Source organism: Anabas testudineus, chromosome 23, assembly GCF_900324465.2.
Source record: "Anabas testudineus chromosome 23, fAnaTes1.2, whole genome shotgun sequence".
NCBI lineage: Eukaryota > Metazoa > Chordata > Actinopteri > Anabantiformes > Anabantidae > Anabas > Anabas testudineus.
The window spans coordinates 14,241,330-14,267,881 of NC_046631.1; the positions used below are offsets into that span (position 1 = coordinate 14,241,330).

The window sequence follows — 26,552 nt, forward strand, 5'->3', positions numbered from 1 at the left end:
GCTGCTTGTTTAATGTTCTGTCCGGCTCTGACCTCTAGAGGCCGCTCAGCTGTACTGCAGCCACAGATTTATTAATTAACTAATTAACTAATTAACCAGCTGCTTTTTACACTTCAGAAAATCAACAGCTAAACCTGGGATGTTTTATACTTTAACTTAACTCTTAATTTATAGATTCACATTAATTAGACCAACACTAATTATAAGTGTGGGTCCTGGGTTTAGTCCCAGGAGAAAAACACAAACTACTTTTTATTTCACTTATTCGAAGTAAATGAAGTAACTTTTAATGTTCTAAAGTAAACATAAAAACTCCAAAGAGAAACAGAAAGACTACAAACAGACAAACAGACCCCCCCCCCCCCCCAATAAAAAAATGAACATGATGCTGCGTCATTCAGTATCATAATAAATCATATGTACTAAAATACCATTACTTAAGTAACACTGCAATCCAGAGTATTTCTACACTGTGGTACTTTATCTAAAATAAATATCATATCTACATCACCCCCCCCCCCCCCCCCGTGACAGGTTTTCATCATGTGATGCTGCAGGAAGGAACAAAACAGAGCTCTCACTCTGCGGCTGCTTCCGAGTACTAACTGCAAAATGAAAACTAACTTAACGTAACTTAAAGAAAAGAACAAATATATTATCTGCAAACTATATATAAGAAATATAACTAATAATAATCTGTGACATATACTACCACTACTATTAATAATAATAATAATATAATTACAATAATAATGATGAATCATATTTCAAAAGTAGGATTCATCTTTGCCAATTAACAGTTTTACAGTGTTTAGTACTTGTACTTGTTCTACTTTCATTTTAAACGTATTTTATTATATAACAGTGCCGAGGCCTTAACCTTTTAGTGCAGTATTTTACTTGTAAAAGGTTATTTTTACAGTACTGTGTCATTTTTAGTCAATGGGTCCATGTGTTTCTTCCAACAGCACTAAATTAAACTACATTAGAAGCACTTTAAGTAGAAGGGTAGAAGAATACTTCTACTTTATCTATTTAGCAATTAGCGTGATTTTCCTACACTTTACATTTCAGAGTGACTGATACAGAATATTTAAGTATTTTATGATGATAACTGATGACTTTATTTATCACAGCAGTAAGTAGCTGCATCAGTGACGTCTCTCCAAATAATCGCGTGATCCATCTCTCTCAACACAGACGATCTTCGGTGGTGCTAGCCGGCTAACTGTTAGCTCAAACAGACGCCATTAGTTGGGTGAAAAGCAGGCATCGCATCGGTTTGAAGGGGGAATTAGCTCAGTGTCTGGACTCATATTTCTCAAATCTGTTGGTTAATTCCGATAAAAGTCGAACTCTCTTATGCTGTCGAGGTGGTTTTCTCTTGAATTTTAGCCCTTTTCTAAAGTCGGAAGCCGATGTGAGCTACGCAGGACTTCAGTTCCGACGGGGGTTAGCATTAGCATTAGCAGCGCTAGCTTGGCACCGCTTGTCTTGATAAAGGAGGATTTCTTTAATAAACTCTCAGCCATGGCGGCCGGAGGGTCGGGCGGCAACAGTGGCAGAACCTACTCCTTCAAGGTGGTGTTGTTGGGGGAAGGCTGTGTGGGGAAGACGTCGCTGGTGCTGAGATACTGCGAAAACAAATTCAACGACAAACACATCACAACGCTACAGGTAAGCTGCTGCTAACCCGCGCTAGCTGCCGGGCTAATCTGCCCCAGAGCCCCGACACCGAGGGAGGTGTTGGTTTTAGTGGAAATCAAAGCACAGGCTGGTGGTGCTGCTGTTTTCTCGGGGTGGGGGCATTTTGTTGCTGTCACTTGTGTGTGGACGCGTGTCGCTTAGCCCGAGTCGTCCCGGGAGAGCGGAGCGATTGCGAAACTGAGGTTGCACTGTGGCTACAACAGGAGCGTCCCGCCCATCCGGGATGACGGAGGTGAAAACCAAGCGTACGGTGATGTGCCAACACCGAAATACCTGTCGAGACAAACAGCAGCCTGGAGACGACACCGACACCGGGTGATAAAAGACAGAAAGAGGGGTTTAAAACCAGATCAGAGCATCTCAGGGCTAATGTAGTCTGTGATCTGTGATCTGCACCGAGTCTGTGATGGAGAAAACATCAAAATCTCTCTTAAATATGGTAAAATATTTACAATCTGAGTTTTAGTTTCTTTATTATAATCTAGTCCAGATCTGATGGGTATAGTGGGGATCTGGTGTGATGTGGTCTGGAAAAGGAAAAACGCATTGAAATAGACATTGTTTTGTTAAATAAAAAGTGTTACTGAGTTGAAACTTCCTTTTAAATCAGGCAGCATGTTCTCTGGGTTAATGAAGTCCACATTAGATCAGTCTGAAGATGGATCAATGCCAAATTAAAGTCAAGTTTCAGTTTCACTTCAGTCATATCTCGTCCTCCCACCCGCAGGTGTGAACTTGTTTTTCTGAGTGTTGGCTGCTTTTCTTTGGTTTAATTTGTGGTAGACTGAATATTTGTAGTTTGTTTTTCTAGTCAGACAAAAAGGAGGCATCTGAAGGTCACACTGTTTTTTTTTAATGATGATACGACGCATTAGACTCAACATTTAATTGAAAAACGATTAATCAACAGCAGTTATTAGTCACAGCTCTGACACTAGTCTGTCGCTTCTTCACTTTGCTTCATTTGAAGATGGAAAACAACACGTCACGCGCCGTCAGCTATAGCTGGAGGTAAATGGAGGCAAACGTTTTCAGCTTTTTCAGGTGGTTCCTGCTGTCGTTGGCTCAAATAAAGCTCCACTTGGTTCAGTTTGGACGCTGTGGGTAATGTTACAGGTGCAGGTGTGTTTATGATTCACTCAGCCGGGAGGACACCAGCGTCAGTGTCATTACACTTATCGACAATGGATAATTCTGAGCAAAAACAACCACGTTCTCATACGTTCCAGCTTTTTATAGGTGAAAATTATGTTTTTATAATTTCCTTATGTGTCATATGTGACAGCTGATTGTGTTTGTTTGTTGTTCTAAAAAGGATCAGAAAATAGGAACAAATGATTTATAAACCTGAGTAATATTAAGATACAAGTGTCAAAAGTGAAGTAACTGTTTTAAAGGTTTATTTTTGTTTATTTTTATTTTTGTTTCAACCTTTCTAGAATGGCCCACAAGTGTTGATGGAAACTTTTGAAATGTAAAATAGTTTAGTTTTGAATTTATCCAAATAAAAGCATAAAAGGCTGATAAAAAGCTCTTTGCATATCATATTTCATTCGTCTGCTCCGCTGCTCTGACTCGGCTCCGCTCAGGTTACAGAAACTCTCGCTGACTGTAGAAGAGGAGAGAGGAGGAAAACTGGGAAAATCCACCACGTATGATGCAGCGTTTCCATCCGAGCAGCCAGAGATGGAGCATCAGTAATGACTTACAGCAGCTGTCCGTGACTCTTTGTGCTGTTCAGTCAGAGAGAGTCTGGGCTTCGTGTTTACATTTGATCACCTCCGACTGCATCGACGACTCAGCTCGCAGCACTTGTGGCTTCTTGTGTTGAAGCTCGAACCTGAAGCCGAACTCGATCCAGAAATAATGGCGATAACTAAAACAGAATAAATAAAAGTTCCTGGAATAGTTGAACTTAACACAAATACTTTTACAGCTCTTTATCATGAGATGTTGGACCAAAGATGATTTAATCTGCAGATTATTTCTTCTGTTATTCAGATAATTGTTTTATAAACTGTTAGAAAGTCTAAACGTGTTTTCATATCACATTTCAGAAGTTGTGAGTAAAACATTTGATCTGCGAAAAACAGATAATGTCCATGGTTTCAGTAAAGCTCATAAAGTGTGTATGAGCTCACATTAGGTCAAATAAACTGTACTATGTATACTATTAATATAATACTACTAATTAATTTCATTATTACTTCATCTGTCAGTTATTTTGTCAGTAGTTTTCTATAAAATCTTAAAGTAGTGAAAAGTATCATCATGATAATATTCAGAACAAATTAAATTGACCACACAATGTAGTATTTCTGCTTGAAAAAGAATTAATCTTAAAGTAGTTGCACAGTAATTTTCTGTGACTCATATTTATTCTTATTGTTGATTTAGTTTGAACGGTATTATGGGAATTGTAGGAAATCACCAGTTGTTGTAGTAAGAGATGGGACAGACTGAGAAGCCAAAACACGATTAACCTTCCTCTGTAACTAAGGAATGAGTCGTAAAATTAGAAGAGGAGGAGGATTCATGCTTGAATTTAATTAATGAGTAATTTGTAAAACCCAGGACACAGAAGGAGCTGATGGGTGTTGAACGTCTCCAGGTCCACTAGACTCCACAGTCCCAGTCACATGGTGCTGACTGCTGCTCGGCCCTGTAGCTGCAGGGATCAGGCCCAGTTTACTGCCTCCCCCATGTGACGTGCACAGTTCTGTTATCGGGACACATCGGGCTGCAGAGACAGTTAAACAACACTTTTACTGTTGGTTAAAGTGAAATTCTCTGCTGTGTTTTTCACAGAAATAGTTGGAGAGGTTCAGTAAGATGCAGTCACGTCATCAGGGGACCAACACGATCTGAATGCTGGTTCTGGTTCAGAGGTGGTTCAACGTGTAAACTGGTTAAACTGGCATCAATCACAAGGGCCAGTGAGTCCACGCTGGCCTCAAACCCGCCTGCTCCAACACATTTGTGCTGCTCTGTGATCGCTTTGGACCCCAGTTACGCTCAATACATTTTGATTCTTGTTACAACTGAATGTGGTGGATACGTGCCCACATCAACACTGTTGAGAAACGTGGGTTCCATGAGTTGATATGTAGAAGTCCTCTGTGATGAAGAGGGTTTGGTCATGTGGCACAGCCATGATTGGGAAACTATGTGTGTGGTTCGTTTTTCTGGAACCTCAGCACGAGACTTTGTGTTAACGCTTCAGTCTCGGTTTCAGAATCGTGGCACCACTCATACGTAATGTGGACGACCCAAAAGAAAAGACGCAAAGCTCGGCTCTATGGACTCTTCTGAACTGTTGGATCCAACAGACGCAGCTGAATTGTCCTGTTTTCAATTCTGTGGAGTGTGTATGACCCTGATCTACTTGATAGTAGCTGTGGTTTGGAGCTGCTCAGTGTTGAGGTTGATAAGAGGTCACAGCAGCACATGTCCAACAACACACCCAGTCACCTGACAGACTTCACACACCCATTCCAGTGTAAAACCACATAGTATTCTATCTGTGCTCTCAGGCGGCCTCTCACTTCCTCACTGATAAATCTGTCTTCATCTGCTGCTTCTCACTCGTTCAGATCTTCCTGATGAATCTCAGTCTGTGGAGACTCACGCTGACTTTCCCACTGAACAGTGCAGTAAATCAGAAAAAAGCTCGGGGAAATAAAATCTCTTTTACCCCGACAGACTTTGAACTTTTGGTTCTTATCAGAGCCGCGTTGGACTGAGGTTAAAATGAAACTAAAGCTTGTTCTGTGGCACAATATGAGAAGTTGCCAAAGTGCCTGGAAACTGTTGCAGAAGAGTGGATTCAACACTGAGCTTTGAGTCTTTACTGTTTCCACATTTTAAATCAAGTTTAACAGCATCTGTACATTTCTTGATCTGGTTTTAGCTGCAGCTGTTTCTATTAGTGAACATTTACCATCAGCTTTCCTCAGAGGAATATTAGCGTTCTTTCACTTCCTCTACAAACCGTCCTGCTAGTGTCTGTAAATATAAATTGTATCTCCACCTTTTCTGCTTCACGGCACAGTGCTTCTGCTGTTAAACAGTGTTTCTTGAGGTTCATTTGTCTGTTTTATACATAATTGTTTAGGCTCAGTCTCGACTTCATCATGAAAAACAAGACGTTGAATATTTTTATTGTAGTTTTTGTTGTTGATGTTTGTCAGACTCAGAGAGGCGACTGTAGGTTTCTCATACACTTAAGAACTCTTCGTCTCAATTCTGGAAAACAAACTAGAGCAATGATCATTTGTCAGTTTCCCTTTTTGTGCAGTTCTACTTATGACATATGTGGTTGAAACCCCCTGTTTTTGTCCTGTGTTTAAATCAAATCTGTTGAAACAAGTCTTTGTTAGACCTGAAATCTTTTGACTTCCTCTGATAGACTTGAATCTTGACCTCCACTTATTTGAAAAGGTACTGAACTGATCACATAAGGTTTCAACCTGACTGATTTTCTCTCCGTCCAGTTATTAATCATCACGTCTCCTCTCCCTCTGCAGGCGTCCTTCCTCACAAAGAAGCTCAACATCACAGGAAAGAGGGTGAACCTGGCCATATGGGTGAGACAGAAGCAGCCTCTCTGTGTTTTCATGCATCATGCTGCACAAACGTCAGCGTTAACATCGGTGTCTGTACGTCTTTGTCTGCAGGACACAGCAGGTCAGGAGCGTTTCCATGCGTTAGGTCCCATCTACTACAGAGACTCCAATGGAGCCATACTAGTGTACGACATTACAGACGAAGACTCCTTTCAGAAGGTAACAGCTCGGTCGGTGTGTGTGATGGAACCTGCAAAGTCATTTAATTAAAACATAAATAATTAGTAAGTAACTGTCTCACATGTTTCCAACAGAACGTTTGATTATTATTCCACACAGAAGATTTTTCTCTGAATTTTTCACCAACACGTTATTTTACAGATACTTTACATGATGGTTTTTCTGTGTAATGTCCTGGAAATGTTTCTCATTTCCTAAAATCTTCTTGTATTTAGTTGTTAATTACTTGGAAAGTCGTACGGAACATGAAAAAACAAGTTCTTTAAGCAAGTTTCTATATTTCCTCATGTCCATCTACAGAACTTCAGTCTGTGTTTTTGTGTCGTTGCAGGTGAAGAACTGGGTGAAAGAGTTGAGGAAAATGTTGGGGAACGAGATTTGTTTATGTATAGTAGGTAAGTGACCACAGATCACTTCCTTTAGCACAAATACGCTGAGAAGAAATCAGCATCTATAGTTCACTGGTACGTTTTCTTTACAGTGAATGAACTTCAGCTACTGAACATTTGTTTCTGTAGCTGATGCAGAAAGTTTATTTGTGTGATAGATCTAAACAACAGGGTGACTTAAATCAAGAGGACGATCAACTCGGTTCTTTGTGTTTTCCCTAGCTTATGTTGGTGCTGAGTCGTTCACACACTTATTAAATGTGCTGTTTTAGGCTTTTAGCTGCAGCAGCGATCGAAACCATGTGACCTTTTCTTTTCTCTGCAGGTAATAAAATTGATTTGGATAAAGACAGACACGTTTCAGTGGAGGAGGCTGAGAGGTACAACGCTGCTGCGGTTACTGCAGAACGAACAAACGAACACACACACAGACGCTGCACATTGATTTTTCCACATGGCGCTGTTCTACAAATAAGAGACGATACTGATGAACTCTGACAGGAAGTGATGACACAGTTTGTCTCTGTTTCCCTCCAGTTATGCAGAGTCAGTGGGAGCCAAACACTACCACACATCAGCCAAGCTAAATAAAGGCATCGAGGAGCTCTTCCTGGATCTGTGTAAAAGTGAGACCCCACAAAAACACCACACACAGACGAAAACCAGACTGGAGTCTGCTGGTGATCACGTTTCCTTTGGCTCTGAGTCCTGGTCCAATACTTAGACCTCCCTGCAGTGAAAGCTGATTAAATCTGTAACAAACACACATCATGTCAAAGTTTATAAGCATTAAAGGTTATCAACCTGAATGAAAGAAAAACGCACAAGGTATGAGACCAGACATAGATATCAGTGACCTTTGGATTTTTCTATGCAGATAGATGAGATTTATTCAAAATGTTCCTCTTGTCATGAAGATTTAAACCTGAATAGTGGAGACGTTATTGAAAGTGTCTGATTAGTGATTAAAACTGCTGCTGTGGCTCAACGTCACACAACATGGGACCAGATGAGTAGGGAAATGCTCACTTAGGCACAGAAATGATGACGTCAGACACGTCCTGCTGTAAATCTTGACTTCACAGGAATCAGCCGGCAGATGCTGTGCAGTATTTCTAAAGCTCCAGTTGTCAACATTGACATGAATAAGAAACACGGGGAGGTGTGTAGAGAGAGAGAGCGTTCACTGATGAACCCTGACACCATCGCAGTTCAGTGCAGACTGATGTGGACCCAGTATCAGAATCACAGGAAGTACGGTTGCTGCAGCTCCTCCGCCGGGTGCTGTGTGACTGTCCAGGGTTAATTACTGTTGAACCACAGGACGAGAAACTCGATTGAAGGAGTTCGGACGTGAGTTTGAACTTTTCTTCTTCTGTGTTTTTTCAGGGATGATGGAAACTGCTCAGGCTGAGGAAAGGTTGAAGGGCAATGGAGCCAGCCAATCAGCATCGGGACGGCGGGGGGTACAGATTGTCGACGACGAACCACAGGCCACACCTGCAGGGGGGTGCTGCTCTTCTGGCTAACACACACACACACACACACACACACACACACACACACACACACACACACACCTTCTCTGTCATACATGCTTGCACACAGATTTATCAGTGTCTCTGTTGTCTGGTTGGTCCGCTCTAAACTCCTGAAATAATCTACTGTGTTCATTCGCCACCGCCTCTGCTGCTAAGGAGCATGGGAAATCATATTTAAATTCCTTTATTCTGTGTACCCTTTCAAAATAAAAGTAACAGAAGTCTTTATAATTGAATTCAGTGTTGTTTCAGTGACTAAATTCTCTAAAAAGCACTTTATTTACTATAATGTCTTATAAAAAAATACTGTAATTAAACAGTAATTTGGAACAAAGCATCAACAGAAGTTAAACTAAAACAACTCTCAACAAACATTCAAGTTAATCATACGTCCAATCTGCAGCTGTCGTAGTTTATGCTAAAATCAGTTAATAAAACTGTTTTGAAGACAGAAAGCTGCAGCTTGATTTAGTTTTTGATTTCAGAGGTAAAAACACACAGTCTGTACAAACGTCCATTAATCTTTATATTTATGTAAAACATCAGCAGAGGAGGGGCAGTTTGTGGTCGAGCAGCTTCACCTGCTGGACTAAAGTCAAACTGCAGGGAAGTAGTCAAACGGATCTGAGCTGCAGAGGGTAGTTGTGATGAAGTTAGAGAGGACTACAGGAGGTTCCCAACTCGCAGCGTGTTTATTCCAACTGTAACAAGGTTCTGGGAAAACAATGAGTGATTAAAAAGATGTAAAACAGATTAAAGCAGCCGTGTGAAACCACATAATTAAAAGAATTTAATTTAATTAACTTTATTAACTAATTGTTTGAGCCCCAAGACGGGATACTGTGCAGCCCAAAGTTCTCAAAGCTCCTTCATCCTCCTCTTCCTCTATGTGATGCTCTGTTAATCAGAAAAAGGAAAACGGTGCATGTTTGATTTCTGTAAAAGCCTTTGTTTGTTGGACTTTTAAAATTAATAAAAAAAAAACAAACTTTTTAGCGATTATTTAATACGTTCTATCCACGTTGGCTGGATGGAGTGTGTACATGAAACCTCTCGGTACTCTACTGTGGACTTTACTGTTGTTTTTCACCGTAGCTCCAGGAATCTCTGTGTCATTGTACAAAAAAAAAAAAAAAAACAGGTGGAGGTTTTATTTAATCTGGCTTCACAGCAGCGTCTTAGTGTCGCAACCAGGAAAGACATCCTGAGAATAAAGTGGGAATATTCTCACCTTGATCTTGGAAAACTGTGAGTGAGGAAAGCTCAGATACTCCAAGCTGAATCTCAGAAATTGGCAAAACAACACCTGAGAAGAGACGCTGAACAGAAAAGGAGGAAAACTGATCGATGTACTGTTGATTTGGAATCATGGGGATAAATCGGCACACTTTTTGGAAATGTAATTTTTTAAACTACTCGTGTGAAAGTGTTTTGTAAAGATAATAGAACAATTATAATGATTTCCACAAAACATGGATGTGTCGCACACTTTTTTAATCACATTTTCACTCTTAAAAAAAGTTTTACAGGAATAGAAGAGCAAATTGTTGTATTTCTGCAGAAATAGAGAAAATTCAAAAACTTTCTATGACTATGAATTTGCATAAAATGTTAAAGAATCAGGAAACAAACACGTCCCCATCACCATTTACTGAACAAGAGGAAACAGAGACGAAACACATTCTTAGTTCAGTCTCAGTTTAGTTTGAGACGTTTCCCTGTTTCTTCGAGTGACTTTAAGGGGACTTGTTTAGACACGGGCACAATTTATTTTCAGCGACATATCTTTTCAGTGACTTGGATCCGAAGTGTGACTTCGCAACATAAGAAACAAACATACAGAGCTTAAAAATCATTCACCATTTCAAGGTACCTTTCCTCAAAAAACATTTTTTGTTTGTTGCGTCGTCAAACGCAGCACTTTCCTATTTTACACTAATAACTAACAAAACGTTCACAATAGTACAAGTAAAAAAAACTAAACTAACGAACTCTGTGTCTCTTTTTGGCACTTAATTGCATTTGCTAAACAAAATGGAAATTAAAGATTATATAAAACTTAGAAAGTGCAACAGTCTTTAGGAAGCTGCGGGAAGAATTTGAAGATCCCGTGAAACTCATAATGAAAAGGAAAAAACAAACAAAAAACAGGAAGTTCAAGATGTTTTTCTTCTTTTTTCATGATCACAAGAAAAACAAGTCAATTCAAATGTTTTACGATGAGTTGGTTTCACAATGTCATGATGACAAACATTTATCTACAACCCTGTCTTCATGGTGTTTTATTCACTTGAACGCCTGCTCTGTGAATTTAAACATCTTTTAATTTTCCATTGTATTCAGCATAAATTATCTTGTGATCATGAACAGATGAAGAACAGCACAGACGATCCTCTTTGGTCGTATGAAACTTAACTTGAAACAAACTCAAAGCAATTCTATATGGAAAATACAGCCAGTGGTGTTTCAGGCTCTTTGTCGTCATGTTACCACTGATGGAAGAATGGAGACAGTCTCACACAGGTGTTAAGTTGCCATCGCCTTAAATTCAAGAGAAGCAACATGCTAACAGTAGGCGGGGGGCTCGTCCTCGAACTTCTGGTACTTCGGTGGTGATATGAAGGTGGTGGGGATCTTCAGCACCACGGTGGGTCTGGTGGTTTGCCGCATCTGGTGGATTATGATGGAGGACAGGATGGTGCCCAGCAGCTGGAAGGAAAACAGAGTAAGGTTAAATCAAAGGTTAGTGTGTTTAGTGTGGAGCAGGTTCAGAAAGACTCTTCATGCTGAGATAAGATTCTGAAAAACTTTAGTCTGTATTTATAGAGGTGTGAACTTGAAGATGACGTCTTTATGCTGAGCTAACCCACAGACGTGAGACCGATGAGCCATCTGAACATCTCTCAGCGTCTTATAAAGACATAGAATATGTTGAAATACTCACTGCCAGTGAAGCCAGAGTGAAGAAGATTCCAATGATGATGTCAATAATCAGCTGGAATTTATCACTGAGGAAATGAAAGCAGGTCTGGAGGTGGGAGGAGAAAAAGAAGATCCCCTTTAATTTCTATTCGCTAGTCTCCAGACAGCAAACGGCGACAACACTGAGTTCATGTTTGGCACCGCCTTCAAACCAGCCCTCAGACTAGTTCGGTGTTACAGAGTAATAAGGAAACTAAGACCTGCATGTGCCCTTTTATAATCTGCTGACAAATCATTCATTGTTGGCTGGTTGGTTGTTTTACTGACCTCGGAATAGACGAACCTCTCCATGAAGCTAAGGTCCTGGAAGAGAAGTACGAATAAAAACGTGATTAACCTGCATTTAAAACCCGGTGTGTAGAGATAAAGTGTTTGTGGGACGACACTTACTGAATAGCTGATACTAAGACACTTGTCCTCTGACGGGTTGCAAGTGCAAGACTCTGGGATGTTGTTCCCCCAGTCGGTGTAACTGAACAGACCACAGCAGTGCATCTAAACACACAGAAGATGAAGAAGAATTAAAACAACAGCTGGGACTCAGTTTCTCATCTGACAGAACCAACAGCAGCGATGAGCTGAACTAATGAAGGTTAATGTTTAAGGATCTAAATGTGAAACCTCAGAATGTTCTTGCATGTTTTAGAAAAGAAGGAAGTGAAACATTGAAATGTTATTAATCTTCTGCACTCAGCTGTTAAATTAGCTCCTGACGAACTTCCTCTTTAAACACTTGACTAATATTAAAAGTTGCAGCGATGACATGATTAATAAAATAAAAAGAATCCACGTCCTCCTGACTGTACCTGACTCTCATATGACTGATTTGCATTTAGCCTGGTAGCACACCGGCCCTTCGAACAGCCAATCAGACGGCACAGGACACACCTGGCTGCCCTTTGAGGAATTATGGTAAACTGGTTTGTCTTCATAGCAACTGTCTGCAGCGAGTTTATCTCCAACAGGACAGCCTAACTAATCTGAATCAGGAGCTAAAAACTAAATTAGTCCTTATTATCCATTTTATTTCCTGATGGTGAAGCAACACAAAACATCACCAAAATAAATTAGTTTTAGAATTAAAGAGCTGTTGAGAATTAAGACCTACTAAATGTAAAACAATCCTTAGATCTTACCTTTGTCTGTATGGTTTCAACTTCATTCCTCAGGTCTTCTGGAGCTTTGTCCAGCGGCAGAGCGGAACGCATGAAGTTCTCAAATATTCCTTCCACCTACAACAATCATAGATTAGGTTCAAGTATAAATGTTGCGTGTGTGCACAAACCACAAACAGGATGAAGTGATAATAAGTATGAAGCTAATTCATCGACTTCATCTGTGTTTTTCCATCTGTCAACAGAATTACAGTATTTTGCCATTTAGTTATCAGAATCCACAACAGAGTGTCAGGTTTGTTACCCTGGGGCGGGAGATGGCAGCAGGGATTCCATATATGAGCATCACCAGAGTTCCAGTCACCATGCAGCCGAGGAACTGCAGAGAGACACGGGAAATTAATCTGATGTGTGCAAACAGCCGTTTTTCACAATCACAAGATTAAACAGATGGATTTTTTATTTTATTTCCTCTTAACACAGATGACCTGGAAGTTTCTTAAAATTGTCATCTGAAGTGAGTAAGATGAATTCAGATGAAGTGATTTGGAAATATCTCATCTCAAAACCTTTAAGTTTCATCATCCTGTGCAGCCCCAGTGTCAGCTGATCTTTGCACTCACCACAGACAGACACACTTTGCTCCCCCTGTGGGCTCCGTAGGCGCCCAGGATGGAGATCACCAATGTGACAGTGCCCACAATGTAGAGGCAATAGATCCCAACCTGGACCTAGAGGCAGAAAAGATGATTGACAGATTCCTGTTTTAGAGATTTTACAGACTGAGTTGTCAGTTTTTCTTGTTAATTCCATGTTTAAACAGCTCTAGTTCCCCTTTAACCCATGGCTGTGTAAAAAGGGCTCGTGTTTGCTGTTCTTACATTTTCATCATCATTGAAGTTGGTGAAGATGTGACGCTGGAAAGTGAGTAAGAGGATGAGCCCACCGATAATCTGAAACCAAAAACTTTGATTAAATTCAGACGGCTGCAAAAAGAACAATTATACAACTAATTAACAACAGTTACACATAAAGCACTAGTTATTACAAATCAAACCTTACAATGGTAACACCATAACCTGCACTATGCAAAACCAAAGCAACTATTCGGATAATATCATCATTAATTATATTATAGGCACTTCGCAGCTTCCTAAATATATCTAATTTAAGTATTAATGTTGTTTTCTATTATAGTCATTTTAAAAGCTCTAATAAATTAATCTGTGTCTCTTTCTTTTACAGAAGCCCTAGAAACATGTTAATTATAAATAATGTGCAAAATAACTAATATGAGAAAAAGACAAAGAGAAGAACAAACAAAAAGACTGAAGCAGAAATTAATTAGTGGTAATTAGACAAAACCTTTCACTGAATTCAGATGAAATATTTGTACTTTTAATCCATTTGTTGGTACTTTTCTAAAGTCTGTTAATTAGCTGCCAGAAGGAAACAGATTGAAATAAATTAAAGTAGCAGCATTAAAATATAGAAGTTAATTAATATATGTACGTAAGTAACCAGTGCTCCAATTAATGAATTAATTAACTACTTCTAAGTATAATTTAGTAAATATACAGCATTTCCATCTGAATGAACATACTTTACATACGTTTCGATGTTAGACTTTAGTTCGGTGACTGTTTTTAAAGTTAAATGTTTAATTAGCTTCCTCTGAACTTTACTGCGCACTTTTCGTTCCTGACAGACGGCGGCCATTTTGAAACGGTTCCAAACTTACCGCGAACAAGATGTTGAAGGCGGTAAAGGTGTGTTTGAGGCAGCTGTTGACGGGAGCCATGTTCCACAAACACTGGACAACACTGGACAATAATGGACTTCTCTTCGGTGCGGGGCCCGTGGAGCGTCGACTGCAGCGAACTTCTTTCCTAAAGAAACCGAAAGGCTGAGCGACTTTAAGGTGAGGGGGAAAGGCCGGGGACGGAGGGCGGAGCGGGGCTTCCAGTAAACCTAACGGAGGAGGAGGCGCCGCCGCCGGGGACAGCGATATAAAGAGTTCCGGTGTGTGTTCGGAGGAAAGCAGAGGGCGGTTCACAAAGACAGTAACTTCCCATCAGTGAGTTCATCTGGAAGACATTTAACTGGAAGAAAGTTTGGGACCAGAGGGAGGGCACGATTTAACACGATTAAAAAAAGCTGAGGTCCGGGAAAGTTGTTATTTCCCGGACCTCAGCTTTTTTACAACTTTCCTACGAGAAAATCTGCAAACATTTAAACATTTGTATTATCAGAGGCCGTGAAACTCTAAAATCTTCGTATTCCAGTAAAGGTGTAAATGCTCCTCTGCAAGAGAAGCACTTTACTCAAGTTGAAGACTTGAGCAGAACTCCATTAAGAAAACGCGGTATTTTAGACCGAAAATGCTGCAGTGTGTATTAGAAACTATTAGACATCAAGACATGAATTGTACCCAGCACCATGGTAATTACAACACTATAGCTCTCACTCTATGATAAAAACAGAAGACAGAACCTGACGGATTTAGATGTTAAAGGTCCCCTATTTTACTAAATCCACCTTTTGGACATGTCAGTACATTTATATGGCTCTAGAGAGTCTGTATGTTAGAAGTGCACTTCCTCCTTCTCTCACATTTGACCCTTTAGTCTGATCCACTTTCTGAACGGTTCTGAATTCTGCCCCTTGTCGACGTAGACTAGGGTCGGACCTCACACAGTCCCACCTCAGGCTCCCTCTATGAAATGGTAACAGCGAGGGCTGCTGGATTCACATCAAGACTGAAGCTCAAAGATGGACTTATTCTGACTGCTACCTAACTTCATTCAGAGTTTGAAGCCGTAAGTGTTGTAAAGATTGACCAACTCACTGTTTCTTTAAGGACAATTGATTAAAAAGTTGGCAGTGAACCAGATAAAAATGTAAAAATACCAAAATGATATGATTTCATACTACAGACTTTATTAGATAAAATAGTAAAGTAACACTGCTGAAGAGAAATATATATAGCGCATAATCTAAGAACAGAGCCATCAATATAGTAAAAAACAAACAAACAATAAAACACTGATGAGGTACAGTAAATAACAGTGTGTTAGATCAGCCTACAATCATCAGAGTGACTTGAGTTTTGTGGGAGCAATGGAAGCCAAAGTCTGATCACAACCCACAGGTGGAACAGCCTAGTTTGACTAGTTGCCATCAGCAGCAGATGAAAACTATCCAGGCGAGCTGGGACTGAGTGCATCAAGCCTCGTCCCAGACTGGTATATGATCAGCAAAGATAAGTCGTCAGTTTTTCTGTGAGAAATCATCTGTTACTCTGGGTGCTTCACTCCAGCTCTGCATTTTTGCCTCCACACATCTTTTGGTGGATCACAGATCTCTGTCTTGAGAGCAGACTTGTTTTCCAGGGCTAACAGCTAACAACAGATTAGCTGTTGCAATGTGTAAACACTAATATATTCATGATAACGTGTCCCTTCTGACACAATCACAAAAGCAACTCGACAGGTGGAATTTGTTTTCCTACAGGTGTTACAAAAGTACAACATCTGAGTTTCCTTCTGCTTTTTAAATAATGATGCATAGGTAAATACTTTCAGGAGCTCATCTTCTCACCTGGGTGAGTTCTTCTATGTTTGTTCATGCTACTGCTACATGTAAAACCTTCCCAACCTGTGTGAAACCTCTTGGGGATGTCCTATGAACATGTTTTCACACCTTTGTGGGTTTTCATGTGGCGCATTAAGTTAGGTCTTGAGCTGAATCTTTTTTCACATTGTTCACAAGAATATGGCTTCTCACTTGTGTGAGTTTTCCTGTGAGCCACCAAGTTCCCTTTTGATCTGAAACATTTGTGACACTGTTCACATGAATACGGCTTTTCGGCTGTGTGGATTCTTGTGTGAGTTGCCAGTGCAGAAGGCTGTTTAAATTTTTTTCCACAAATGTTGCAGGGGAACGGTCTCTCACCTGTGTGAGTTCTCCTGTGGACCACCAAGTTCCCTTTTACTCTGAAACATTTGTTACACTGTTCACATGAATACGGCTTTTCGGCTGTGTGGATTCTTGTGTGAATTGCCAGTGCATGAGGCTGTTTAAATTTTTTTCCACAAATGTTGCAGGGGAACGGTCTCTCACCTGTGTGAGTTCTCTGGTGAGCCAACATATTTCTTTTTGATCTGAATTTGTTTTTACACAGTTCACAAGTATACGGCTTTTCGCCTGTGTGGATTCTTGTGTGACTTACCAGCACAGAATACTGTGTAAATTTAGCTCCACAAATGTTGCAGGAGAACGGTCTCTCACCTGTGTGAGTTCTCTGGTGAGCCAACATATTTCTTTTTGAACTGAATTTGTTTTTACACAGTTCACAAGAATACGGCTTTTCGCCTGTGTGGATTCTTGTGTGATTTGCCAGCACAGAATACTGTGTAAATTTAGCTCCACAAATGTTGCAGGAGAACGGTCTCTCACCTGTGTGAGTTCTTATGTGAACTATCAAGTTTGCTTTTGATCTAAAACATTTTTTACAATGTTCACAAGAAAACAGTTTCTCACCAATGTGAATTTTTTTGTGCTCTCTCAGTGCAGAAAACTGACTAAATTTTGACCCACAAGTGTTGCAGGAGAACGGTTTCTCACCTGGGTGAGTTCCTCTGTGCCGCAATAAAAGACTTTTAGTTTTGAAACATTTGTGACATCGTTCACAAGAATATGGTTTCTGTCTAGTGTGGCTTATTAAATGGTAATTGAAACGTGACCTGTATTTAAAATGTTTTCCACAAATGTCACAAATAAAACATTTTTGACCTGTGTGAATGTTACAGTCAGTCTTTGACCTGGAAAAGTCCACGTGCTTGTTTCCTCTATGGTCTAGTCTCTCATCTTCAGCAGAGATGTTATCCTCAGTGAGAGTCAACGTAAAGGTCTCAGTCTCCTGCTTCAGTACAAGCTGCTCTCCCTCCTGACTGATGCACAGATTCTCTTGATCCTCTTTAAGTACTGGAGGTTCTGGATCTTCTTGGTCTGGGCTGGAGTTCCTGTCCAGCTGCTGGTCAGTGAGAATCTCCTCCTCCTTATACACATGTTGCTGTGGGAGCTCTGCAGGGACACACGTTAAAAACAGATTGATCTAAGAAAAATGAATCAGTGAGATTTTGATATTTAAAAAAAAAGAAAAACTTTTGCAGATTTGTATTTATTGTAATATGACAATGACTAATAGCAGGGGCTGTGTAGAGCATGGAGGAGCGTAGCAGATGGTAGAAGAGCAAGGAGAAAGAGGGCTCGGCAGAGCAGATTTTGTGGTGTAGATTATTATGCTAGAGTTACGTTTAGGTCTCCAAAGATTCTCTGTTGCGTGAGTGATGTGAATCCAAACATTTGAATTTGTTCGCCACTAAACTATGTTTTGAGAAAATAAAATCAAACCTAAATCGTCAAGATACAATTAAATTAACTAACTACGTATTTTATGACGTGTGGGCTTATTGTGTTTCTACTTACAGTAAAGTGAAGACCTATCACGGCAACATTTCTACAGCAATAAAGTAAATAGTAAAGTGAAACGAGCTCTTAAACGAGTCTTCAAACTACTGGCTGCAGGGTTTGGACCCCTAAACAAGGCTCCATCCGACCAACACTACACTGATCATCTCTTTAGTAGCAGCACAGACGACAAAGACAGGACAGCTCGTCGTGTTTAAATCAATAAAAACCTGGTGAACAAACAGCTCGTAGCTGCTGAAAACTGTTGTTGTAGAAGAGTCCAGCTTTAATTACGTACATGGCTGGAAACTGGACAGGATCCTAAAACCATCGTGGTGCTTAATCAGACCGTTCTGCTTGTACCCACCCGTCCTATGTAGTCTTATCTCGGGTCTCCAAACGATCTCCAACAGTCTGTGCTGACGCTTGATCTCTTCTTCGTACTCGACGATAGTTTTTTCAAAGACTCCGAATATTTCTGCAGCAGCAGCAGAGAGTCGTTCGGTGACGAACTCTCTCAGTTGAAGAACTGAAGACATGCTTAGTTTCGTTTACTGAAATCTTTATCAGCGACACGACAGCAGCAAAGTGTTGTGCAGAGCTAAAGCTAATCCGCTCCTTGTTCTTCTGCGGGGGTTGGAACACTGGGAAGTTCCGACAGTAAACAAGAGGGAGACTTTCGTTCCGGCTTCTTCGTTTTAATGTTTGTCGTAACAATTTAATAAAACATTTTTATAACCGACACATTTTTTTTTTACTTCATATTTACTCTGAAACATCTATCAAGTAAATGTAGTGAACTAAAAGTGTGGTAGTGAAAACTAGTAAGGGGGCATGTTATGTCCTGGATAATTGACATTAAATTAAAACGACAATATATTAGAACTGGGTTTAAGGTACATTACACGGGAAATGCTACAGCTAACGTTGAGCTTTTCAGTTTCAGCCTGACATCCATGATATGTTCTATTTTTCTCTTATGACCCATCTCACATCATAACTAAGTTTGCGGATGACACAACAGTGCTGGGTCTTATTTCAGACGGTGATGAAGCAGCATACAGAGAATAGATCCAGAAGCTGTCCACATGGTGTGCTGTAAACGACCTATATCCAAAATCCAGCAAGCCAAAGGAGCTGGTACTGGACTTTCAGAGGCATAGAGGAGAACTTGGCCCTCTTTATATCAATGGGGAATGTGTGGAGAGGGTCTCTTCCTTCATATTCCTGGTTGTCCACCTCAGCCAAGACCTCACCTGGAAAACCAACACGTCTCTGGTTATTAAAAAGGCTCAACAGAGACTCCACTTCCTCAGGTGGAACCACAGCTGCTGACTTCTTTCTATCGTTCCATGATATAAAGTGTCCTTACACACTGCATCACAGCATGGTATGTCTGTTCAACTACTGTGGACAGGAAAACTCTGCAGAGGGTAATGAGTACAGCACAAAGAACCATCGGCTGCTCCCTAACCGCACTAGAAGACATTACAAAGTCTCGGTGTCTGAGTAGAACAAGTAAATTCCACACCCTGATGACCCACACCCTGGCCAGTACCTCTTCACTCTCCTGCCCTCGGAAAAGAGATATAGGAGCAGAAATAGCCGGACAAAAAGGCTGAAATCTGTTTTTACCCTGGGCCATCAGACTTCTAAACACTACAATTTGCCTATAGAGCTAACAGAGCCACAGAAGACGCTGTTGCTCTAGCAGCTACACAGCTCTTAACCACCTGGACAAGAGGAATACAAATATTAGAATGCTCTTCATTGATTACAGCTCAGCATTTAATATGATTATTCCCTCTAAGCTGGTCCTGAAGCACAAAGATCTAAGTCTGGATAACTCCATCTGCAGTTGGATATTCGACTTCTTGACCGACAGGCCACAGGTGGTCAAAATCGGCCCTCACACCTCCTCCACACTGATCTTTTACACCGGGACACCGCAGGGCTGCGTCCTCAGCCCCCTCCTCTACTCCCTGTTCACGCACGATTGCGCAGCCAGGCACAGCTCCAACACCATCTTCAAGAATTTAACTCCAGCATTTAACAATATTTGCATGGTCCATTTCTATTTTATCTATTGCCACTTTATTGAATACTATAGTAAAGTAACATTTGATACCCTGAAGAGAAACACCAGGTGTCACTGCTGCAAAGTAAAAATTACATCAACATCAGAGCAGAATAAATTGATGGTTTAGCACAAAATCTCAGATTTAGTCTCAATCTCAGTATTAGTAGGAACAACAAAACATATTTAGACTGGTGAGATACAGTTTGTTGAGGCAACAGTGACACCAAGTTGACAGTTGCTTTATTCAGTCTCCAGCTCTGCTCTTTTGTCTTCACAGCTCTTGGTGGATCACAGGTCTCTGTCTTGAGAGCAGACCTGTGTTTTCCAGGGCTAACAGCTAACAACAGATTAGCTGTTGCCATGTGTAAACACTAATATATTCATGATAACGTGTCCCTTCTGACACAATCACAAAAGCAACTCGACAGGTGGAATTTGTTTTCCTACAGGTGTTACAAAAGTACAACATCTGACCTTTGTGAGTTTCCTTCTGCTTTTTAAATAATGATGCATAGGTAAATACTTTCAGGAGCTCATCTTCTCACCTGGGTGAGTTCTTCTATGTTTGTTCATGCTACTGCTACATGTAAAACCTTCCCAACCTGTGTGAAACCTTTTGTGGATGTCCCAAGAACATGTTTTCACACCTGTGTGGGTTTTCATGTGGCGCATGAAGTTAGGTCTTGATCTGAATCTTTTTTCACATTGTTCACAAGAATATGGCTTCTCACCTGTGTGAGTTCTCCTGTGGACCACCAAGTTCCCTTTTGATCTGAAACATTTGTGACACTGTTCACAAGAATACGGCTTTTCTCCAGTGTGGATTGTTTTGTGGTTTGTCAGTGTAGAAAGCTGTCTAAATTTAGTTCCACAAATGTTGCAGGAGAACGGTTTCTCGCCTGTGTGAGTTCTCATGTGAACCACCAAGTTTGTTTTTGATCTGAAAATTTTTTTACAGTGTTCACAAGAATACGGCTTCTCGCCTGTGTGGATTCTTGTGTGGACTCTTAATTCAGAGCTACTTGAAAAACATTTCTCACATTTATAGCAAGAAAACGGTCTCTCGCCTGTGTGAGTTCTTATGTGCCGGACCAAAAGAGGTTTACATCTGAAACATTTTTCACATTGTTCACAAGAATACGGCTTTTCACCAGTGTGAATTGTTTTGTGCTGTGCCAGAGTAGAAAACTGTCTAAATTTAGTTTCGCAAATGTTGCAGGAGAACGGTTTCTCACCTGTGTGAGTTCTCATGTGAACCATCAAGTTTGCTTTTGATCTGAAACATTTTTCACATTGTTCACAAGAATACGGTTTCTCACCAGTGTGAATTGTTTTGTGCTCTTTCAGGGCTGAAAACTGACTAAATTTTGACCCACAAGTGTTGCAGGAGAACGGTTTCTCACCTGTGTGAGTTCTTCTGTGCCGTACTAAGTGAGCTTTTGATCTGAAACATTTGTGACATTGTTCACAACAATATGGTTTCTCACCTGTGTGAATTGTCATGTGGATCAATAAGTTACTTTTAGTTCTGAAACATTTGTGACATTGTTCACAACAATATGGTTTCTGACTAGTGTGGATTATGAAATGGTGATTGAAAAGCGACTTATATTTAAAATGTTTTCCACAAATGTCACAAATAAAACATTTTTGACCTTTGTGAATCTTACAGTCAGTCTTTGACCTGGAAAAGTCCACGTGCTTGTTTCCTCTATGGTCTAGTCTCTCATCTTCAGCAGAGATGTTATCCTCAGTGAGAGTCAACGTAAAGGTCTCAGTCTCCTGCTTCAGTACAAGCTGCTCTCCCTCCTGACTGATGCACAGATTCTCTTGATCCTCTTTAAGTACTGGAGGTTCTGGATCTTCTTGGTCTGGGCTGGAGTTCCTGTCCAGCTGCTGGTCAGTGAGAATCTCCTCCTCCTTATACACATGTTGCTGTGGGAGCTCTGCAGGGACACACGTTAAAAACAGATTGATCTAAGAAAAATGAAGATGCTGTAATTGGCTTCAGTGAGATTTTGATATTTTAAAAATGAAACACTTACTTTTGCAGATTTTTATTTACTGTATCAAATATTGACATGACATACAAGAGTGGAGGTAGGAGTACGCAGGTGGACTACATACTATGTATACAAGGTCATTTGAGAGAAGTTAGTGACTGCAAAGTGGTGGTAGGAGAGAGTGTAGCCAGACAGCACCGCATGGTGGTGTGTAAGATGACTCTGGAGGTCAGGAAGAAGAAGAGAGAGAAGACAGAAAAGAAGACCAAGTGGTGGAAGCTAAAGAATGAAGAAACTTGTGAGGAATTCAGGCAGAAGTTGAGACAGGTTCTGGGTGGTCAGGATGAGCTTCCAGATGACTGGGAAACTACAGCAGAGGTTATCAGGGAAGAGGTGTGTCATCTGGAAAGAGGAAAGAAGGTGAAGACACTTGGTGGTGGAATGAGGAAGTACAGGAATGCATCCAGAGGAAGAGGTTAGCTAGAAGGAAGTGGGATGTAGAAAGGACTGAGGAAAGTAGACAGGAGTACAAGGAAGCGCAGCGTAGAGTGAAGAGGGAGGTGGCAAAGGCCAAACAGAAAGCTTACGATGAGCTGTATGACAGGTTAGACACAAAGGAAGGAGAGAAGGACTTGTACAGGCTAGCCAGACAGAGAGATAGAGATGGGAAGGATGTGCAACAGGTAAGGGTGATTAAGGACAGAGATGGAAAGGTACTAACAACCCAGGAGAGTGTGCAGAAAATATGGAAGGAGTATTTTGAGACAGAGGAGTTCAAGGTGGAGGTGGGACTACACCAAGGGTCAGCTTTGAGTCCCTTCTTGTTTGCTATACTGATGGACAGGCTGTCAGATGATGACATTGTGATTTGCAGTGAGAGTAGAGAGCAGATGGAGGAACAGCTGGAGAGGTGGAGGTTTGCTCTCGAAAGAAGAGGCATGAAGGTCAGTCGTAGTAAGACAGAATACATGTGTCTGAACGAGAGGGATCAAGGTAGAAGCGTGAGGTTACAGGGGGCGGAGGTGAAGAAGGTGCAGGAGTTTAAGTACTTGGGGTCAACAGTTCAGTGTGATGGAGAGTGTGGAAGAGAGGCGAAGAGGAGATTGCAGGCAGGTTGGAGCGGGTGGAGGAAAGTGTCAGGAGTGTTGTGTGACAAAAGAGTGTCAGCAAGACTCAAAGGAAAGGTGTACAAGACAGTGGTGAGACCAGCTCTGCTCTATGGGTTAGAGACGGTAGCAGTGAGACAGAGACAAGAGGCTGAGATGGAGGTAGCAGAGATGAAGATGTTGAGGTTCTCCTTAGGAGTGACCAGGTTAGACAGAATAAGGAACGAGTACATCACAGGGACGGCTCACGTTGTCTGAGTTAGCGACAAAGTCAGAGAGGCCAGACTGAGATGGTTTGGACCCCTAAACAAGGCTCCATCCTACCAACACTACACTGATCATCTCTTTAGTAGCAGCACAGATGACAAAGACAGGACAGCTCGTCGTGTTTAAATCAATAAAAACCTGGTGAACAAACAGCTCGTAGCTGCTGAAAACTGTTGTTGTAGAAGAGTCCAGCTTTAAATACGTACATGGATGGAAACTGGACAGGATCCTAGAACCATCGCAGTCCTCTATTAGAGCTTAATCAGACCGTTCTGCTTGTACCCACCGATCCTGTGTAGTTTGATCTCGGGTCTCCAAACGATCTCCAGCAGTCCCCGCTGACGCTTGATCTCTTCTTCGTACTCGACGATAGTTTTTTCAAAGACTCCGAATATTTCTGCAGCAGCAGCAGAGAGTCGTTCGGTGACGAACTCTCTCAGTTGAAGAACTGAAGACATGCTTAGTTTCGTTTACTGAAATCTTTATCAGCGACACGACAGCAGCAAAGTTTCGTGCAGAGCTAAAGCTAATCCGCTCCTCGTTCACCTGCAGGGGTTGTAACACTGGGAAGTTCCGACAGTAAAAAAGAGGGAGACTTTCGTTCCGGCTTTAGTCCAATGTTCTTTCTTCGTTTTAATGTTTGTCGTATTCTAATAACAATTTAACAAAACATGTTTTATGACCGACACATTTTTCACTTTATGTTTACTCTGAAAACATCTGTCAAGTAAATGTAGTGAACTAATGTGATGTGATTGCTGGAGACGTGGAGCTGAGTGACAAACTGTGATATTTCATCCAAACTGTTGTCGTTTACTGTCGGAACTTCCCAGTGTTACAACCCCTGCAGGTGAACGAGGAGCGGATTAGCTTTAGCTCTGCACGAAACTTTGCTGCTGTCGTGTCGCTGATAAAGATTTCAGGGAAACGTTTTGCAGATAAAGAATTAGTCTTCACACAGATGAGGAAGGTTTTATAACAGTAGCATGAACAAATTCAAATAATTCATCCAGGTGAGAAGCTGGTGAAAGCTCCTGAAAGTATTTACCTATGCATCATTGTTAAAAAGCAGAAGGAAACTCATTGTAACTGAGTGTGTACACATTCTGCACATTTCTACTTTTGTTTTGTTGTTTGTTCCCCTAAATGTTGCATTATGTGCTGAAAGTGTGGTGATGATCTGTTTTCACAGTAAAATACTTTTGCACAAAGATGAATGAATTGATGGATACGGGTTCACAGTTCACTGTCAGCCTGTACCTGTAGAAATGAGTGGTTGTCTTGTTGCTAACAGCAGACAATAAAACTGACAGAAGAGAACACTAACCAATTAAGACAACTAAATTTCCTTGAATTAATCCTACAGTACATTTGTTTTCTTACTGGATTTAGTGCAGCACATGCTTTGATGAATTCTCCAAATACATATCTCATCTTATTTATGTTAGTGTTATTGATGCTTCTATATTCTGTCTACATTTCAATTTTATTTAATTTATTTTAATTTCTTCTCATAATACTTACTATATATAAAATCTAAAGATTCTGTTAGATTAAATTATTTTCTTAAGATAAAAAGGGTGACGTGGCTGGTTGAAATTTTTAATGAAGCTGGATGACAGTAACATTTAATGCAACACTTGTAGACAAATGTATTACCCAGGTTTCTTTGATTTTTACTGCCACACTAAAGCTGTTAAAGTTGGATCTTTGAAGGTTGTTAAGCATTTTAAAAACCACCAGATGTCACTGCACTTGCAGAATCTGGCTATACATGTAGAGCGTTACCTCGTCTTTTACTCTGGAGTTGCCCGTTGTGAGAGTCAGCAGGCTGGAGCGACTTGCTTAAAGCTCCCAAGCTCAGCCGCCATGTGTTGGGATCCTTTCTTGTAAAAGAAAGCATTCTAATTCTGATTCAGCAGTCCCACAATATCTCTCCCTCTGTGAAGCATCTTATGTTCTGTTATTTAGAGAATTCAGCTCATGCTGTTGTTACACTATGTTACAGAATGGTTATCTACTTCAGTTTCTCTCTCTCTCTGAGGGCAGACTGAACAGACACCTTTGCTATTATATCATAAATAACTGTTATGATGGAGTTCAGCAGCAGTACAGCAGTGATATATGATAATTATAACTATTCATTCAATTAATGGGGTTTTACAGACATGGCACAAACATGGTCATTACTAACACACGTTATCTTCTCCTTTTTAGTTTGTTGTGTTCAACAAAATGCTGACAAAACGATAAATTTTTTGATTTGTTTTATATTTACTACAATTGAAGACTTCCCTATGTTACAATAGCAATGACCATAAGCCAAACCATCAGGTGGAGATCCTTCCTTCAAAGACTAGGAAGGAAGAATGCCAAGCCAACTGAGCTGTGACTTTATAGGTTTTTTATATTCCTTTATTTTTCATCAACAACTCCTTTGTAATTTACAAGGTCATCGCCACCCGAGTTTCCTGGTCCAGGGCGGTGGTCTTGCTTGCTGCAACTCTGAGAATCACACCGGCAGGAATAACAGCTTATTTCCTACAGGTAGGGAGGCACCAGCACCACAGGTGCATAAAAGATATTAAATATTGTTAAATACATTTTAATTTTAGGTCATGTTAAGATCTCTCAAATGTGTGTCACCAACTCTTAGTCTCCAGCTCTTTACTACTACTGTTTTATTTCACATTTAGCTGATTTATGTCATGTTATTTTCATGCCACGTTTTAATGACCATTGATATGAAAAACAATTGTTACATGATAAAGCAAACCACACTTAATGCTGTACAGTCCAGGTCAGTGGGATTGGTCCTATGGCCACTTTTGACCTAGTGTGAATTAGACAGGGTAAGTGTCATGGTATAATACGTGAATAATGTTAGCTAAATTAAAATTATATATACATCTGAAACTCTAAACCAGGCATTGTGTAACTGTGTTATCATTACTGTGAAAAATATGTAACCTTATGTTAACGTAATGTCCCACTAGTACATAATTGTGTCATTATGAACCAAAGCAGAGGAGAAGCTAACAAAGTTAGCCTGCTAGCGTTAGCCACGCCATGTGTCAGTGCGGTT

At 40.6% G+C, this 26,552-nt stretch overlaps 5 protein-coding genes across 9 annotated transcripts in view; 2 read left to right on the top strand and 3 right to left on the bottom strand.

Annotated features, from left to right (window-relative positions):
- Positions 1 to 1,197: 1,197 nt before the first annotated feature.
- Positions 1,198 to 9,580, top strand: rab21 (RAB21, member RAS oncogene family). The gene is made up of 7 exons (XM_026362452.1): positions 1,198 to 1,677; positions 6,234 to 6,293; positions 6,384 to 6,491; positions 6,844 to 6,907; positions 7,227 to 7,281; positions 7,439 to 7,527; positions 8,291 to 9,580. Exons 1-7 carry the CDS (start codon positions 1,531 to 1,533, stop codon positions 8,428 to 8,430), a joined length of 663 nt encoding a protein of 220 aa, XP_026218237.1. The 5' UTR covers positions 1,198 to 1,530; the 3' UTR covers positions 8,431 to 9,580.
- A 497-nt stretch (positions 9,581 to 10,077) lies between these two features.
- LOC113163659 (tetraspanin-8-like) lies at positions 10,078 to 14,493 on the bottom strand. Its single transcript, XM_026362451.1, has 9 exons — positions 14,281 to 14,493; positions 13,421 to 13,492; positions 13,163 to 13,270; positions 12,844 to 12,918; positions 12,561 to 12,656; positions 11,815 to 11,919; positions 11,692 to 11,727; positions 11,387 to 11,470; positions 10,078 to 11,151 (listed from the first exon to the last, which is right to left on the bottom strand). Exons 1-9 carry the CDS (start codon positions 14,338 to 14,340, stop codon positions 11,008 to 11,010), a joined length of 780 nt encoding a protein of 259 aa, XP_026218236.1. The 5' UTR covers positions 14,341 to 14,493; the 3' UTR covers positions 10,078 to 11,007.
- Positions 14,494 to 15,457: 964 nt separating this feature from the next.
- Positions 15,458 to 18,661, bottom strand: LOC113163658 (zinc finger protein OZF-like). 3 transcript variants are annotated; one of them, XM_026362449.1, is made up of 3 exons: positions 18,379 to 18,661; positions 16,998 to 17,624; positions 15,458 to 16,829 (listed from the first exon to the last, which is right to left on the bottom strand). In XM_026362449.1, exons 1-3 carry the CDS (start codon positions 18,548 to 18,550, stop codon positions 16,222 to 16,224), a joined length of 1,407 nt encoding a protein of 468 aa, XP_026218234.1. In that variant the 5' UTR covers positions 18,551 to 18,661; the 3' UTR covers positions 15,458 to 16,221. The 3 variants fall into 3 exon arrangements, with proteins under 3 accessions (XP_026218234.1, XP_026218235.1, XP_026218233.1); XM_026362450.1 differs by having other exon boundaries at positions 15,458 to 16,507; positions 16,844 to 17,624; XM_026362448.1 differs by having other exon boundaries at positions 15,458 to 17,624.
- Positions 18,662 to 18,810: 149 nt separating this feature from the next.
- Positions 18,811 to 24,029, bottom strand: LOC113163657 (zinc finger protein OZF-like). 3 transcript variants are annotated; one of them, XM_026362447.2, is made up of 3 exons: positions 23,754 to 24,029; positions 21,762 to 22,037; positions 18,811 to 19,267 (listed from the first exon to the last, which is right to left on the bottom strand). In XM_026362447.2, exons 1-3 carry the CDS (start codon positions 23,923 to 23,925, stop codon positions 19,119 to 19,121), a joined length of 597 nt encoding a protein of 198 aa, XP_026218232.1. In that variant the 5' UTR covers positions 23,926 to 24,029; the 3' UTR covers positions 18,811 to 19,118. The 3 variants fall into 3 exon arrangements, 2 of the variants coding, with proteins under 2 accessions (XP_026218232.1, XP_026218231.1); XM_026362446.1 differs by lacking the exon at positions 18,811 to 19,267 and having other exon boundaries at positions 19,294 to 22,037; XR_004463366.1 differs by lacking the exon at positions 18,811 to 19,267 and having other exon boundaries at positions 21,923 to 22,037; positions 23,674 to 23,856.
- Positions 24,030 to 24,326: 297 nt separating this feature from the next.
- Positions 24,327 to 26,552, top strand: part of ptprr (protein tyrosine phosphatase receptor type R) — a 32,985-nt gene continuing 30,759 nt past the window's right edge. Inside the window, exons 1-2 of the mRNA XM_026361223.1 lie at positions 24,327 to 24,480; positions 25,919 to 26,014. The gene's annotated coding sequence lies outside the window, so the exon portion shown is untranslated. The remainder of the gene's footprint in view (positions 24,481 to 25,918; positions 26,015 to 26,552) is intronic.

Bases quoted from the DNA above. Each gene is read 5' to 3' on its own strand.
- rab21 (XM_026362452.1), top strand. From the start codon at position 1,531: ATGGCGGCCGGAGGGTCGGGCGGCAACAGTGGCAGAACCTACTCCTTC. The intron at 6,492-6,843 runs GTAACAGCTCGG...GTGTCGTTGCAG, and splicing joins ACGAAGACTCCTTTCAGAAG to GTGAAGAACTGGGTGAAAGA. The intron at 7,282-7,438 runs GTACAACGCTGC...GTTTCCCTCCAG, and splicing joins TCAGTGGAGGAGGCTGAGAG to TTATGCAGAGTCAGTGGGAG.
- LOC113163657 (XM_026362446.1), bottom strand. From the start codon at position 23,925: ATGTCTTCAGTTCTTCAACTGAGAGAGTTCGTCACCGAACGACTCTCT. The intron at 22,038-23,753 runs GTGGGTACAAGC...GTGTCCCTGCAG, and splicing joins GATCAAACTACACAGGATCG to AGCTCCCACAGCAACATGTG.
- LOC113163658 (XM_026362448.1), bottom strand. From the start codon at position 18,550: ATGTCTTCAGTTCTTCAACTGAGAGAGTTCGTCACCGAACGACTCTCT. The intron at 17,625-18,378 runs GTGGGTACAAGC...GTGTCCCTGCAG, and splicing joins GATAAGACTACATAGGACGG to AGCTCCCACAGCAACATGTG.
- LOC113163659 (XM_026362451.1), bottom strand. From the start codon at position 14,340: ATGGCTCCCGTCAACAGCTGCCTCAAACACACCTTTACCGCCTTCAAC. The intron at 11,728-11,814 runs GTAAGTGTCGTC...CTTCTCTTCCAG, and splicing joins GTCTTAGTATCAGCTATTCA to GACCTTAGCTTCATGGAGAG. The intron at 11,471-11,691 runs GTCAGTAAAACA...TCCCACCTCCAG, and splicing joins AGAGGTTCGTCTATTCCGAG to ACCTGCTTTCATTTCCTCAG.